Source organism: Lagenorhynchus albirostris, chromosome 15 (assembly GCF_949774975.1).
Source record: "Lagenorhynchus albirostris chromosome 15, mLagAlb1.1, whole genome shotgun sequence".
NCBI lineage: Eukaryota > Metazoa > Chordata > Mammalia > Artiodactyla > Delphinidae > Lagenorhynchus > Lagenorhynchus albirostris.
The window spans coordinates 24194113-24211088 of NC_083109.1; the positions used below are offsets into that span (position 1 = coordinate 24194113).

Genomic DNA, 16976 nt, shown 5'->3' on the forward strand with positions numbered 1-16976 from the left:
TGTCCCCAAGGTAGTGACTGTCCCATTCTGAGTATCAGTTTCCCCATCTTGCGTCGGAAGTCAGCAGTTGCGACGCCCTACGAGCTTTAGCTTCTCAAACCCGTAGCTCCCGGCGGCCCCAACACGACTCCTCCCTTTCTTCCCAAGGTGCTGTTCCAAAGCTGTCCTCACACGGACCGCCCCTTCCCAGCCACCGTCCAGCTCCGCTGCTCTTTAAGCCCTGCCTGGGGTGGGGTGGGGGGGCGGATTGTGTGTGTGGGGGTGGTGGTGGGAGGGGACGCGCAAGCGCGTTGGATCACATCGAGGCCCCGCCCCCTGAAGCTCCGGTGAAGGCGCGAGGGGGCCTGAGTACAGAGAGCGGCAGGACGACGAACGAGTAGGTTGGGGCACGGCAACGGCGGCCGGCAAGGGTCACGTTTCTTCGGGAGGAAGGCCATGAGGGAGGGGTCTGTCAGCGATTGGAGCCCCGGAGACCAGGAGATGTCGCAGCTCATACCCATGGCAGGGACCTAGAAGCTGGTGTCCAGTGAGGGAGTGGGGTTGGTGCTTCTCGATTGCAGATTTCCTAGATCTCCTGACTCCAGATTGTGCTGGTGTCGGGCGCTCGGTGCCGGCGAGACTAGAGCCGGAGTTTTTTTTTTTTTAAACAACAAAAGTGGAAGCGATTAGAACTAAACTTTGCCTCTGGTGGGAGCGAGCGGGCCGTGAGGTGGGGCAGGCCTGGGCAGGAGACCGTGTTGTTGCCCCGGGCCTCACGCAGGCATTGGCCTCGCGCTTGGCTTTTAAGTCCGACCGGGGTTTTCTTGTGGGCGTGTTAAGGCTTTTGGTGATCTGGCTCCAGTATGTCATTCATTCATCATTCTTTCATTTAACATTCATTGAATACTGTAGTAGGCGCTGGAGCTAGAGAAGTGATCAAGACACACTATTCCCAATGATACAGGGGAAATTAATGGGTCGTAGAAAAAAGCCCTGGGCGGGGAACAGGGACGGCTTCTGAAACTAAGTCGTGAGCGGTGGGGATTGTCCCAAAGAGAGACGACAGCAAATGCCAAGGCCTGGAAGCGGGAGACTAGCCGGTGTGTCCTGAAGATACATCACTCCGAATCTGTTTCGTGCCTAGGGAAGAGATGGTGGTAGTCGGAACCACGCCTCCTAACGGTGAAGGTGGAGAGAAATTAAGGAATTTAGAGTATTGTATGCTGAGATAGAATCCACAGGATTTGGGGAGAATGGGGTGTAGGAAAGACGTATGTACAAGGCTTGGGTGCCTGGGTCGGTTTCATCAAGAGTAGGAGCAGATTTATTGGGAGACAACAACACATTCTATTCTGGTTCTATGGAGACGCTCAGTAAGCAGTTGGATATTCTCCGTTGAAGGTCAGGAAAAGCACTGCAGTGAAGTTATAGATTCGAGTGTCATCAGCAAAACAGAAATAAAGCCACAAGAAGGATTGAGACTGTAGAATGAGAAAAACAAAGGGCCCAATTAGCACTTCTCATAGCAATTATTTTTGTCTTATCTTTCTCTGCGTCCTCAGTCAGGGTCCTGGCATTAGATGCCAATCAGTAAAAACCCAACAGCAGGTGGAGATAATAGAATCCCAGAGTTGTGAAGAGATGGGGGCCAATGGAGGGTTCCATTGCTCTAATGTCAGAGTCACAGCTTCTAGTCTTGGCTCTGCCACCAGGCTGCTGGTTGACCTCTGACAAGTCTTCTACCTGTAAAGTAGGTACAGCCAAAAAAGAAGCTCCCATGTATAGAGCTTCAAACACAGCTAAGGAACTACACACAGGTTTTTTTTTTTTTTCATTTAATCCACATGGTGACCTTATTTATAAAGGAAGTAATTATTATGGATTCAAACCCAGGTCTGACTGACCTCAGAGCTTTGTTCTCTACTATGACTGCCCTTATCTATGTCTCACCTGACAGGGTTGTTGTCAGGACCCTCTTGAAATCACATGCTCATTCTTTCAAAACATTGTGCTGAGGCCGACAGACTATCATTATTGGTCTAGCACCAGTTCTGTCATGGGGAGTGGGGGATGGAGCTGAATGTGATGGAGGTTACTTGTCATTCTCCAGCTCTCTTCCTGGGACCACTGAGCTGGGCAGCCATGTTCTAATGACTGGTGTTTCCAGATTTTTATCCAGATTTTCTTACACCCCTGGGGCCTACTGCAAAATCAGTGAGTGTCAAAGTGTGAGTTGGTTCACCCTGTGTGTCTCTGGCAGCCAGTTGGACTCCTCCTATTACATTGGGCACTTGGGTTTCAATTATTTCTATCCTACTAATATGATTTCTCAAGAATATTTTCTGTCTTTTGGTTCTATGATGATAGATGTCCATACAAGGAATGTAATCATTTCCTGCTAGTGAGTTTGCCTCTGGTTAGTATGAGGGAGGAGTTCACCTTATTTGCATTTAATAGTATTCCACAAAGAGCTCCTTTCCCCCACTCCCACATAATTTATTTGAAACCTGCCGACATGGGTTGTTGGAGCTAGCAGGGAAATTAATAATATATTGCAGCAGTTCCCGTCCCAGGAAAATTTATTAAAAATACAGAGCTTCAGCCCTTCCCTCCCCTCAGACCTCTTGAATCAGAATCTCTAGTAGGGCCCAGGAATCTGTATTCTTTTCTAAGCTCTCCAGAATATTCAGCCGGTTTGGAAACCATGGTCTACCCCAGACCCCTTGTTTCACAGGTAGAGAACCTGCAGCTCTGGGAGGAGAAAGAACTTGCCACGATCACATATGTTATTAGTGCCTCTTTCTCCAATGGAAAGCATTGGGCTGGGAGTCCAGAGACCTGAGTTCAAGTCCAGGTTTTACTAGTCATTACCTTGGGCAAGTCATTTCATCTCTGAGCCTCCGCTTCCTTACTGTGAGAATAAGGTCATCATTGGATTAGGACTCAAAAGAAGGAGTGTCAGTGGAAATGCTTTGTCAAGCTTTCCATTTTGTGCTCATGGAAATTGTTAAGAACTGCCAGCCAGTGTTCGCTCCCCCGTACCACACTGCCAGTTGCGGGGCCCCAGGCCATCTGTCAGCCCTTCTCTCTCCTTCTGTTGCAGGTCGGGATGGCCACCGGCTGGGGGAGCCTCTTGCAGGATGAACAGCAGCTGGAGGAGCTAGCAAGGCAGGCTGTGGACCGGGCCCTGGCGGAGGGAGTGTTGCTGAGGACCTCACAAGAGCCCAGCTCCTCGGATGTAAGCCCCTGACCCCTCCTCACAGCACTGACCACGCTGCTTGGGTCCTACTAGGCCCCTGCCAGGCTGGAGGCAGCTCCTTTGGATTATCTTTTTTTTCAATAACTAAAATTGATCTCTAGAAGTATGTAAAGTTAAAAAGCACCATGCTAGAGTAATCAAATTTAAGTCTGGGGCTTGACGTGTGACTTAGGCAAGTTACATAGCCTCTCTCAGCTACAGTTTCTTCAAATATAAAAAGGAATAATAATGGGGACTACCTCATGGAGTTGGTAAGAGAATTAGAAGGTAATTCATGTGAAGCACCTTGCCCAGTAAACTGTTATTTTTTAAGGGCCCCTAGTCACCCTGCCTTCCCTGTAATTAGTTTGTGGTATATCCTTCCAGGTCTTTCTCTGTGCATTTACATACATATATATGTATATAAAGAAATATAGTTGACCCTTGAACAGTGCTGTGATTAGGGGTGCCAGCCTTCTGCGCAGTTGAAAATCTGCATATAACTTATAGTCGGCCCTCCATATGTGCGGTTCCTCTGTATCAGAGGTTCAGCATCCACGGATTCAACCAACCTCAGATTGCGTAGTACTGTAGTATCCACGATTGAAAAACATCTGCGTATAAGTGGACTCGTGCAGTTCAAACCCATGTTGTTCAAGGGTCAACTGCTGTGATATATTTTTGTTTTCTTTTCATTTAACAATCTGTCTTGAACTCTTTCCAACTCCCTCCATAAAGGTCAGCTTCATTCTGATGCATAGGATTCCAAGTGTGAATGGATCACAGTTTAGCTTTCCTCTACTGATGGCTATTCTGGTAATTTCTAACGTTTTATGACTACAAATAGCCCTACAGGGAACGTCCACGTACATGCCTGTTTGGGCACCTGTATGTTTCTCTAGGGTTGATACATAAAAGTAGAACTGCTTAGTCTAAACCACATCTTTAAAAAATCTCATCCTTTAAAAAAGAAAAACTTTTAATTTGGTGACTAAGTAAGACATTTTCAAGCTTCAAAATTCAAAGGGTATAAGAGTTTACAGTTTAACCCTCCCTTCCACATTCCCTAGCCACTCAGTTCTCCCTCCCTGAAGGCAACCGTGTTTTAGTATTCTTGTTTATTCTTTAGTTAGTTTACTCATAACAAGAAAATACGTATATATTCCTTTTCCCCATTTTTTACACAAAGAAGCATATTAGACAAGCTCTTCTAGCCTTAACATATACCTTATGATTATCCACATTAGTAACTAAGCCACATACTTTTTTTTAAAACCAATTTCTAGATTTATTTATTTATGGCTGCTTTGGATCTTCGTTGCTGCATGCAGGCTTTCTCTAGTTGCTGTGACTGGGGGCTACTCTTCGTTGTGGCACGCGGGCTTCTCATTATGGTGGCTTCTCTTGTTGCGGAGCATGGGCTCTAGGCGCGTGGGCTTCAGTAGTTGTGATACACAGGCTCAGTAGTTGTGGCTTGCGGGCTCTAGAGCACAGGCCCGGTAGTTGTAGTGCACGGGCTTAGTTGCTCTGCGGCATGTGGGATGTGGGATCCTCCCGGACCAGGGGTCGAACCCGTGTCCCCTGCATTGGCAGGTGGATTCTTAACCACTGCGCCACCAGGGAAGTCCCAAGCCACATACTTTTTTTACCAAGCCACATACTCTTTTGTCTCTGTGTGCCCAGAACCTAGTTAAGGGCCTGATAGAGAGTCCAAATTCAATAACTTTACTGAGGCCCAAGTGAATGAGAATGGCTGTCACCTAAGGTAGGCTGATACTATAAAAAGTCTGCCTCTGGCTTTGGGAATATAATTGCATGGTTTGTGAACTTCAGATTTTGTGAACTTCTTGTGTGAACCCATGATGAAGTACCTTCCACTCCGAGATTTTATTTCTTCTGTTAATCAGTAGGTATTGTGTGCAGGTCCAACAGCTGGTCCTTCTGGAAGTCAATGGAGCCTAGAAAAGGCACAGTCCTCAGTGAGATTTCCAGTCCAGAGAAAAAAGACAGGAAATGTGTGTATGTGTATGTATGTGTGGGGGATTTCATTCCAAATCTTTACCAGGTGCCTGTTCTATGCCTGGCCATTCTAGGCACTGAAGACACAGGTGAGTCAGCCAGAGGCTCTGACCTCTGGAGCTCATGGTCTAGTTGGAGAATGTACCACAAGACAAAATTAAATAATATCAGTTCTGGAGACTTCCATGGTGGTCCACTAGTTAAGACTTCACCTTCCAATGTAGGGGGTATGGGTTCGATCCCTGGTCGGGGAGCTAAGATAGCATATGCCTCATGGCCAAAAAAACAAAACATAAAACAGAAGCAATATTGTAACAAATTCAATAAAGACTTTAAAAATGGTCCACATCAGGGGCTTCCCTGGTGGCTCAGCGGTTGAGAGTCCGCCTGCCGATGCAGGGGACACGGGTTCGTGTTCCGGTCCAGGAGGATCCCACATGCCGCGGAGCGGCTGGGCCCGTGAGCCATGGCCGCTGAGCCTGCGCATCCGGAGCCTGTGCTCCACGGCGGGAGGGGCCACAGCAGTGAGAGGCCCACGTACCGAAAAAAAAAAAAAAGGTCCACATCAAAAAAAGTCTTTAAAAAAATAATAATGTCAGTTCTATGACTGAGTATTTACTACCCGCCAGGCACTATTCTAAACATTTTGGAATCTCTAACTCATTTAATCCTCACCACAGCAGAGATGAGGAAACCAAGGCCCAGAGAAGTTAAGTAACTTCCCAGAGGTCATTTAAATGGTGGTATAATTGGCAGAGCCAGAATTCAAATCCAAGGAGTTTGCCTCCTGAGTCCATGCTCTGAAATTACATTTTTTACTGCCTCTCCTAGGATACTGTATAGGACACCTGGAAGAAGGATCAATTCATTAGTAGTATTTGAACTATATCTTAAAAGACAAATCACAGAAAGGAACAGCATAGCAGAGGCCCCAAAGAAGGAAAAGGCAAAACATGTTCAAGAGAATGCAGCTGAATGCAGGGGACATAAGTGGATATAGTGGGAAAGAGTCAGGCCAAAGTCAGACAGCCAAGAGGCTTTGGGTACTGGGCAAAAGAAGAGTGTGAACTTTATCCTGTAGATCAGGCCTACAGACCAGCCACGTGCAGATTAAATAGTTGGCTTCTGCAGTGTTTAGAGAATTAATTTATTTTTTAAAATACATGACCAGGGTACAAAATTCAAAAGGGTATTCAGTGTAGAATAAGTCCTTCCTCCAGTAATGGTTTTCCCTCCCCAGAGGCAAGCATTATTAACAGGTTTTTCACCAGATTGTCTTTAAAAAGTCAGAGCCAACATTTTTTTTTATTGAAGTACAGTTGACTTACAATATTGTGTTAGTTTCAGGTGTACAGCATAGTGTTTCAGTATTTTTGCAGATTATACTCCATTATAGGTTATTACAATGGAATGGGTATAATTACCTCTGCTATACAGTATATTCTTGTTGCTTATCTATTTTATATATAGTAGTTTGTTTCTGTTAATCCCATACCCCTAATTTGTCCCTCCCCACTTTGGTAACCACATATAGAAACCCCTTTGTTTTCTACATCTGTGAATCTGTTTTGCATATACATTCATTTGTATTATTTTTTAGAGTCTATAAATAAGTGACATTATACAGTATGCTGATATCATACTGACTTATTTCACTAAGCATAATATCTCCACTTTGTTGCAAATGGCAGAATTTCATCCGTTTTATTGCTGAGTAGTATTCCATTGAATATATATACCATGTCTTCTTTATCCATTCATCTGTTGATAGATACTTAGGTTACTTCCATATCTTGGCTATTATAAATAGTGTTGCTGTGAACATTAAGGTGTATGTTTCTGAATTAGTATTTTCATTTTCTTCGGATATATAGCCAGGAATGGAATTGCTGGATCATATGGTAGTTCTGTTTTCAGTTATTTGAATAACCTCCATACTGTTTTCTATACTGGCTGAAACAGTTTACATTCCCACCAACACTGTATGAGGGTTCCCTTTTCTCCATATCCTCTCCAACATTTGTTATTTGTAGTCTTTTTGATGATAGCCATTCTGACAGGTGTGAAGTGATATCTCATTGTAGTTTTGATTTGCACTTCTCTAATTAGTGATCTTGAGCATCTTTTCATGTGCCTGTTAGCCATCTGTATGTCTTCTTTGAAGAAATGTCTATTCAGGTTTTCTGCCCATTTTTTGATTGGGTTGTTTGTTTTTTTGATATTGAGTTATATGAGCTGTTTGTATATTTTGGATATTAACCCCATGTTAGTCGCATCATTTGCAAATATCTTCTACCATTCCGTAGGTTGTCTTTTCATTTTGTGTTACATCAAAGAGTGTTCCACCTGTGTTCTCTTCTAGGAATTTTATGGTTTCAGGTCTTACATTTAGGTTTTTAAACCATTTTGAGTTTATTTTTGAATATGGTATGAGGGAATGTTCTAATCTCATTGTTTTACATTTGGCTGTCCAGTTTTCCCAGCACCACTTATTGAAGAGACCGTTTTTTCTTCATTGCATATTCCTGCTTCCTTTGTGGTAGATTAATTGACCATAGGTGCATGGGTTTATTTCTGGCTCTGTATTCTGTTCCATTGATCTATGTGTCTGTTTTTGTAACAATACCACGCTGTTCTGATTACTCTAGCTTTGTAGTATAGTCTGAAGTCTGAGAGGGTTATACCTCCAGCTTTGTTCTTTTTTCTCAGGATTGCTTTGCAATTCAGGGTCTTTTATGGTTCCATATAAATTTTAGGATTATTTGTTCTAGTTCTGTGAAAAATGTCATGGGTGTTTGGATAGGGATTGCATTAAGTGTGTAGGTTGCTTTGGGTAGTATGGCCATTTTAACAATATTAATTCTTCCAATCTAAGAGGATGGGCTATCTTTCCATTTCTTTGAATCATCTTCAGTTCCCTCCATCAATGTTTTTATAGTTTTTAGAGTATAAGTCTTTTACCTTTTTGGTTAAATTTATTGCTAGGGATTTTATTTTTTTGAGATTTTAAACAGGATTATTTTTTACTTTCTCTTTCTGATATTTCATTATTATTATGTAGAAATGCAACAGATTTCTGTATATTAATCTTGTATCCTGCTATCTTGCTGAATTCATTTATTAGTTCTAATAGTTTTGGGGTGGAGACTTTAGGGTTCTCCATATAACGTATCATGTCATCTGCAAATAGTGATAGTTTTACCTCTTCACTTCCAATTTGGATACCTTTTATTTCTTTTTCTTGTCTGATTGCTGTGGGTAGGACTTCCAATACTAGGTTAAATAGAAACAGTGAGAGTGGGCATACTTGTTCCTGAATTTAGCAAGAAGGGTTTCAGCTTTTCATTGTTGAGTATTACGTTGGCTGTAGGTCTGTCATAAATGGCCTTTATTATGTTGAGGTGTGTTCCCTGTATACCCACTTTGATGAGTTTTTATCATGGATGGATGTTAAATTTTGTGAAATGTGTTTTTTGTGTCTATTGAGATGGTCATGTGATTTTTATCCTTCCTTTTGTTAATGTAGTGTATCACATTGATTGATCTGTGAATGTAGAACCATCCTTGTGACCCTGGAATAAATCCAGCTTGATCATGGGGTATGATCCTTTTTATGTATTGTTGGATCCAGTTGGATAATATTTTGTTGAGAATTTTTGCATCTATATTCATCAAAGATATTGGCCTGTAATTTTCTTTATTTGTAGTGTCTTTGTCTGGTTTTGGTATCAGTGTAATGGTGACCTTGTAGAATGAATTTGGGAGTGCTCCAGTCTCTTCAATTTTTTGGAATAGTTTGAGAAAGATAGGTATTTGTTCTTCTTTGTATGTTTGGTGGAAGTTCCCTGTGAAGCCATCCAGTCCTGGACTTCTGTTTGCTTGGAGTATTTTTATTACAAATTCAATTTCACTTCTAGTGGTTGCTCTGTTCAAGTTGTTTCTTCTTGATTCAGTCTTGGCAGGCTGTATATTTCAAGAAATTTGTCTGTTTCTTCTATGTTGTCCAATTTGTTGGCATATGACTGTTCATAGTATTCTCTTACGATTTTTTATATCTCTGTGGTATCAGTTGTTATTTCTCCTCTTTCATTTCTTATTTTGTTTATTCAACATTTTTTAAAATCATGAAATTAAAAAAAAAAACTCTAAATACCCAGCTTACCTTGAAAAATCAGGTCATTTGGCAATCCTGGCTCACTTTCCTTCATGGCAGCAATTGGCTAGAGTGGAGTTATGACTGCCCCCTTTAGATAAGGTGGGGTTCTTACTTCTGTCACTCTCTGTTGTATTGTTTTCCTGGCTGTGAAGATGAGTGTTTATTGCCATGCATGTGCTATAGTTTTTCTTATAATAGAAGAATATGACTCTATGTCTGTGTGTCTATTGAAAGTGAAAAGACTGTGTTTCAGCCTTTAGCCTATGGACAGCAGAAAACAGCGCTATACTATTGATCCCAAATCCAAGTGGGCATAATGAGTCACGTGGACAGAGGCAGAAGAAGTCTTAACAGAAAAACTCTCTGGGAGTTTTTCATGCCACATGAGATTTGTTGGAGGAGTCAGAGTTCTGAGCTTTAAAACCAAGGAAATACCCCTGCAGTTTTCACACATGCATTCAGTGTATTAAGTCACCCCTTACGTATGTGCAGTATTTCCTACTCTAACTCCTAAAGGCTTCAAGCTAAAAAAATCCTTACTCTCACAAACACCCTTCCTTAATTTTGTCTTAAATTGATGCTGAGGATGGCAATTTAGGAATTATTTTGAAAATTTTAATTGGACTTACATTAATTACCTGACATTTCTACTTTTAGAAATTTATGAACCTTCTCACACACAAAATACCTAGAATGTATATTCTAGGATGTTCATGGAAACATCAAGTTGTAATGGAGGAAACAAAGGAAACCACCTTGATGTTCATAATAGAAAGCTAGATTCAATAAATTATGGTATATACAAAGAAAGGAATACTATACCACCATTAAAAAGAATGAGAGAGACCTTCAATATGGTGGAGGAGTAAAACGTGCAGATCACCTCCCTCCCCACAAATACATCAGAAATACATCTACATGTGGAACAACTCCCACAAATCACCTACTGAACAGTGGCAGAAGACCTCAGACTTCCCAAAAGATATACATATTTTTTTCCTTTTTCTCTTTTTGTGAGTGTGTATGCTTCTTTGTGTGATTTTGTCTGTATAGCTTTGCTTTTACCATTTGTCCTAGGGTTCTGTCTGTCCGTTTTTGTTTTTCATTTTTTTTTCTTAGTATAGTTTTTAGCGCTTGTTATCATTGGTGGATTTGTTTTTTGATTTAGTTGCTCTCTTCTTCCTTTTTTTCTTTTTTTGAAATTTTTTAAATTTTTAATATATTTTTTAATTTTAATAACTTTATTTCATTTTATTTTATTTTATTTTCTCTATCTTTTTTCTCCATTTTCTTCTGAGCCATGTGGCTGACAGGGTCTTGGTGCGCCGACGAGGTGTCAGGCCTGTGCCTCTGAGATGGGAGAGCCGAGTTCAGGACATTGGTCCACCAGAGACCTCCTGGCTCCATGTAATATCAAACGGTGAAAGCTCTCCCAGAGTTCTCCATCTCAATGCTAAGACCCAGCTCCTCTCAATGAACAACAAGCTACAGTGCTGGACACCCTATGCCAAACAACTAGCAAGACAGGAACACAACCCCACCCATTAACAGAGAGGCTGCCTAAAATCATAGTAAGGTCACAGACACCCCAAAACACACCACCGGACGTGGTCCTGACCATCAGAAAGACAAGATCAAGCCTCGTCCACCAGAACACAGGCACCAGTCCCCTCCACCAGGAAGCCTACACAACCCATTGAACCAACCTTAGCCACTGGGAGCAGACACCAAAAACAACGGGAACTATGAACCTGCAGCCTGCGAAAAGGAGACCCCAAACACAGTAAATTAAGCAAAATGAGAAGACAGAGAAACACACAGAAGATGAAGGAGCAATATAAAAACCCACCAGACCAAACAAATGAAGAGGAAATAGGCAGTCTACCTGAAAAAGAATCCAGAGTAATGATAGTAAAGATGATCCAAAATCTTGGAAATAGAATGGAGAAAATACAAGAAACGTTTAACAAGGACCTAGAAGAACTAAAGAGCAAACAAACAATGATGAACAACACAATAAATGACATTAAAAATTCTCTAGAAGGAGTCAATACCAGAATAACTGAGGCAGAAGAATGGATAAGTGACCTGGAAGATAAAATAGTGGAAAGGGACTTCCCTGGTGGTGCAGTGGTTGGGAATCCACCTGCCAATGCGGGGGACACGGGTTCAAGCCCTGGTCTGGGAGGATCCCACATGCTGTGGAGCAGCTGGGCCCATGCGCCACTACTTCTGAGCCCGTGCACCACAAAAGAGAGTAGCCCCTGCTCGCCACAACTGGAGAGAGCCTGCGCGAAGCAATGAAGCCCCAACGCAGCCAAAAATAAATAAATAAATAAATTTATTTTTTTAAAAAATAGTGGAAATAACTACGACAGAGCAGAATAAAGAAAAAAGAATGGAAAGAATTGAGGACAGTCTCAGAGACCTCTGGGACAACATTAAACACACTAACATTCAAATTATAGGGGTCACAGAAGAGAAAGAGAAAAAGAAAGGGACTGATAAAATATTTGAACAGATTATAGTTGAAAACTTCCCTAATATGGGAAAGGAAATAGTCAATCAAGTCTGGGAAGCCCAGAGAGTCCCATACAGGATAAATCCAAGGAGAAACATGCCAAGAAACATATTAATGAAACTATCAAAAATTAAATACAAAGAAAAAATATTAAAAGCAGCAAGGGAAAAACAACAAATAACATACAAGGGAATCTCCATAAGGTTAACAGCTGATCTTTCAGCAGAAACTCTGCAAACCAGAGGGAGTGGCAGGACATATTTAAAGTGATGAAAGAGAAAAACCTACAACTAAGATTACTCTACCCAGCAAGGATCTCATTCAGATTCAGTGAAGAAATTAAAACTTTACAGACAAGCAAAAGCTAAGAAAATTCAGCACCACCAAACCAGCTTTACAACAAATGCTAAAGGAACTTCTCTAGGAAACACAAGAGAAGGAAAAGACCTACAATAACAAACCCAAAACAATTAAGAAAATGGTAATGGGAACATACATATCAATAATTACCTTACATGTAAATGGATTAAATGCTCCAACCAAAAGACACAGACTGGCTGAATGGATACAAAAACAAGACCCATATATATACTGTCTACAGGAGACCCACTTCAGACCTAGGGACACATACAGACTGAAAGTGAGGGGATAGAAAGAGATATTCCATGCAAATGGAAATCAAAAGAAAGCTGCAGTAGTGATTCTCATATCAGACAAAATAAACTTTAAAATAAAGATGATTACAAGAGACAAAGAAGGACACTACATAATGATCAAGGGGTCAATCCAAGAAGAAGACATAACAATTATAAATATTTATGCACCCAACATAGGAGCACCTCAATACATAAGGCTAACAGCCATAAAAGGGGAAATCAACAGTACCACAATCATAGTAGGGGACTTTAACACCCCACTTTCACCAATGGACAGATCATCCAAAATGAAAATAAATAAGGAAACACAAGCTTTAAGTGATACATTAAACAAGATGGACTTAATTGATATTTATAGGACATTCCATCCAAAAACAACAGAATACACTTTCTTCTCAAGTGCTCATGGGAAATCCTCCAGGATAGATCATATCTTGGGTCACAAATCAAGCCTTGGTAAATTTAAGAAAATTGAAATCATATCAAGTATCTTTTCCAACCACAGCACTATGAGACTAGATATCAATTACAGGAAAAAAATCTGTAAAAAATACAAAAACATGGAGGCTAAACAACACACTACTAAATAACCAAGAGATCACTGAAGAAATCAAAGAAGAAATCAAAAAATACCTAGAAACAAATGACAATGAAAGCATGACGACCCAAAACCTATGGAATGAAGCAAAAGCAGTTCTAAGAGGGAAGTTTATAGCAATACAATCCTACCTCAAGGAATAAGAAACATCTCAAGTAAACAACCTAACCTTACACCTAAAGCAATTAGAGAAAGAAGAACAAAAAGCCCCCAAAGTTAGCAGAAGGAAAGAAATCATAAAGATCAGATCAGAAATAAATGAAATAGAAACAAAGAAAACAATAGCAAAGGTCAATAAAACTAAAAGCTGGTTCTTTGAGAAGATAAACAAAATTGATAAGCCATTAGCCAGACTCATCAAGAAAAAAAGGGAGAAGACTCAAATCAATAGAATTAGAAATGAAAAAGGAGAAGTAACAACTGACACTGCAGAAATACAAAGGATCATGAGAGATTACTACAAGCAACTATATGCCAATAAAATGGACAACCACGAAGAAATGGACAAATTCTTAGAAAAACACAACCTTCTGAGACTGAACCAGGAAGAAATAGAAAAATATAAACAGACCAATTGCAAGCACTGAAATTGAGACAGTGATTAAAAATCTTCCAAAAAACAAAAGCCCAGGACCGGATGGCTTCACAGGCGAATTCTATCAAACATTTAGAGAAGATCTAACACCTATCCTTCTCAAACTCTTCCAAAATATAGCAGAGGGAGGAACACTCCCAAACTCATTCTACGATGTCACCATCACCCTGATACCAAAACCAGACAAAGATACTACAAAAAAAGAAAATTACAGACCAATATTTCTGATGAATATAGATGCAAAAATCCTCAACAAAATACTAGCAAACAGAATCCAAAAATACATTAAAAGGATCATACACCATGATCAAGTGAGATTTATCCCAGGGATGCAAGGATTCTTCAATATATGCAAATCAATCAATGTGATACACCATATTAACGAATTGAAGAATAAAAACCATATGATCATCTCAACAGATACAGAAAAAGCTTTTGGCAAAATTCAACACCACTTATTGTAAAAAAAACTCTCCAGAAAGTGGGCATAGAGGGAACCTACCTCAATATAATGGAGGCCATATACGGCAAACCCACAGCAAACATCATTCTCAATGGTGGAAAACTGAAAACATTTCCTCTAAGATCGGGAACAACAGAAGGATGCCCACTCTCAACACTATTATTCAACATGGTTTTGGAAGTCCTAGCCACAGCAGTCAGAGAAGAAAAAGAAATAAAAGAAATCCAAATCAGAAAAGAGGATGTAAAGATGTCACTGTTTGCAGATGACATGCTACTATGCATAGAGAATCCTAAAGACTCCACCAGAAAACTGCTAGAGCTAATCAATGAATTTGGTAAAGTAGCAGGATACAAAATTAATGCACAGAAATCTCTTGCATTCCTATACACTAATGATGAAAAATCTGAAGGAGAAATTAAGGAAACACTCCCATTTACCATTGCAACACAAAGAATAAAATACCTAGGAATAAACCTACCTAAAAAGACAAAAGACCTGTATGCAGAAAACTATAAGACACTGATGAAAGAAATTAAAGATGATACAAACAGATGGAGAGATATACCATGTTCTTGGATTGGAAGAGTCAACATTGTGGAAATGACTATACTACCTAAAGCAATCTACTGATTCAGTGCAATCCCTGTCAAACTACCAATGGCATTTTTCACAGAACTAGAACAAAAAATTTCACAATTTGTATGGAAACACAAAAGACCCTGAATAACCAAAGCAATTTTGAGAAAGAAAAATGGAGCTGGAGGAATCAGGCTCCCGGACTTCAGACTATACTACAAAGCTACAGTAATCAAGACAGTATGGTACTGGCACAAAAACAGAAATATAGATCAATGGAAGAGGATAGAAAGCCCAGAGATAAACCCACACACATATGGTCACCGTATTTTTGATAAAATATACGAAATGAATATACAGTGGAGAAAAGACAGCCTCTTCAATAAGTGGTGCTGGGAAAACTGGACAGCTACATGTAAAAGAATGAAATTAGAACACTTCCTAACACCACACATAAAAATAAACTCAAAATGGATTGAAGACCTAAATATAAGGCAAGACAGTATAAAACTCTCAGAGGAAAACATAGGCAGAACACTCTATGACATAAATCACAGCAAGATCCTTTTTGACCCACCTCCTAGAGAAATGGAAATAAAAACAAAAATAAACATATGGGACCTAATGAAAATTAAAAGCTTTTGCACTGCAAAGGAGAACATAAATAAGATGAAAAGACAAACCTCAGAATGGGAGAAAATATTTGCAAATGAAGCAACTGACAAAGGATAAATCTCCAAGATTTACAAGCAGCTCATACAGCTCAATATCAAAAAAACAAACAACCCAATCCAAAAATGGGCAGAAGACCTAAATAGACATTTCTCCAAAGAAGATATACAGATTGCCAACAAACACATGAAAGGATGCTCAACATCACTAACCGTTAGAGAAATGCAAATCAAAACTACAATGAGGTATCACCTTGTACCTGTCAGAATGTTCATCATCAAAAAATCTACAGACAATAAATGCTGGACAGGGTGTGGAGAAAAGGGAACCCTCTTGCACTGTTGGTGGGAATGTAAATTGATACAGCCACTATGGAGAACAGTATGGAGGTTCCTTAAAAAACTAAAAATAGAGCTACCATATGACCCAGAAATCCCACTACTGGGCATATACCCTGAGAAAACCATAATTCAAAAAGCAACCTAAAAAAAAAAAAAAAAAAAGCAACCTAAGTGTCCATCGACAGATGAATGGATAAAGAAGATGTGGCACATATATACAATGGAATATTACTGAGCCATAAAAAGAAACAAAATTGAGTTATTTGTAGTGAGGTGGATGGACCTAGAGTCTGTCATACAGAGTGAAGTAAGTCAAGAAGAGAAAAACAAATACCATATGCTAACACATATATATGGAATCTAAAAAAAAAAAAAAAGGTTCTGAAGAACCTAGGGGCAGGACAGGAATAAAGACACAGACGTAGAGAATGGATTTGAGGACACAGGGAGTGGGAAGGGTAAGCTGGGACGAAGTGAGAGAGTGGCATGGACATATATACACAACCAAATGTAAAATAGATAGCTAGTGGGAAGCAGCCGCATATCACAGGGAGATCAGCTTGGTGCTTTGTGTCCACGTAGAGGGGTGGGACAGGGAGGGTGGGAGGGAGACGCAAGAAGGAGGAGATGTGGGGATATATGTATATGTATAGCTGATTCACGTTGTTATAAAGCAGAAACTAACACACCATTGTAAAGCAATTATACTCCAATAAAGATGTTAAAAAAATAAAATAAAAAGAATGAGAGTGCTCTATTTGAATGTATTCGGAAATGTCTCTGAAATATTTATAAAGCTAAGGACAGAACAATGTATGTATTATATGCTTGTGTGTGTGTAAAAAGAGAAAATATGTATGTATACGTATACATTAGTCTAGAAGGATATGTGAGACACTAGTATACCATTTGCCTCTGGGGAGGAGAACTGGGTCATTGGGGCTAGGGTGGGAGTGAGATGTACTTTTCACTATGCATCCTTGTGTCTTTTTTGACTTTATATCATGTGTTTGTATTATCCATTCAAATTAATAATTTTTTAAAAAATAAATATATAAATGCCAAGTTCTAACACCCTTAACTCATACTATTATAATGACAAGCATATTAACTCAGAGGTTAGACTCAGGAATGCTTCATAATATAAGCACAAAGTCAT

General features: G+C 40.1%; 1 protein-coding gene across 6 annotated transcripts in view; it reads left to right on the forward strand.

The window, feature by feature from the left end:
- The first annotated feature begins 259 nt into the window (after positions 1 to 259).
- Positions 260 to 16976, forward strand: part of GSS (glutathione synthetase) — a 36357-nt gene continuing 19640 nt past the window's right edge. For 5 of the 6 annotated variants that reach the window (XM_060124907.1, XM_060124910.1, XM_060124906.1 and 2 more), the window contains exons 1-2: positions 260 to 376; positions 3083 to 3217. In XM_060124907.1, the coding sequence (XP_059980890.1) occupies positions 3089 to 3217 (129 nt within the window). In that variant the 5' untranslated portion in view covers positions 260 to 376; positions 3083 to 3088. Of the gene's footprint in view, positions 377 to 3082; positions 3218 to 16976 lie in introns of those variants that run through there. The other variant, XM_060124911.1, reaches the window with a different exon arrangement.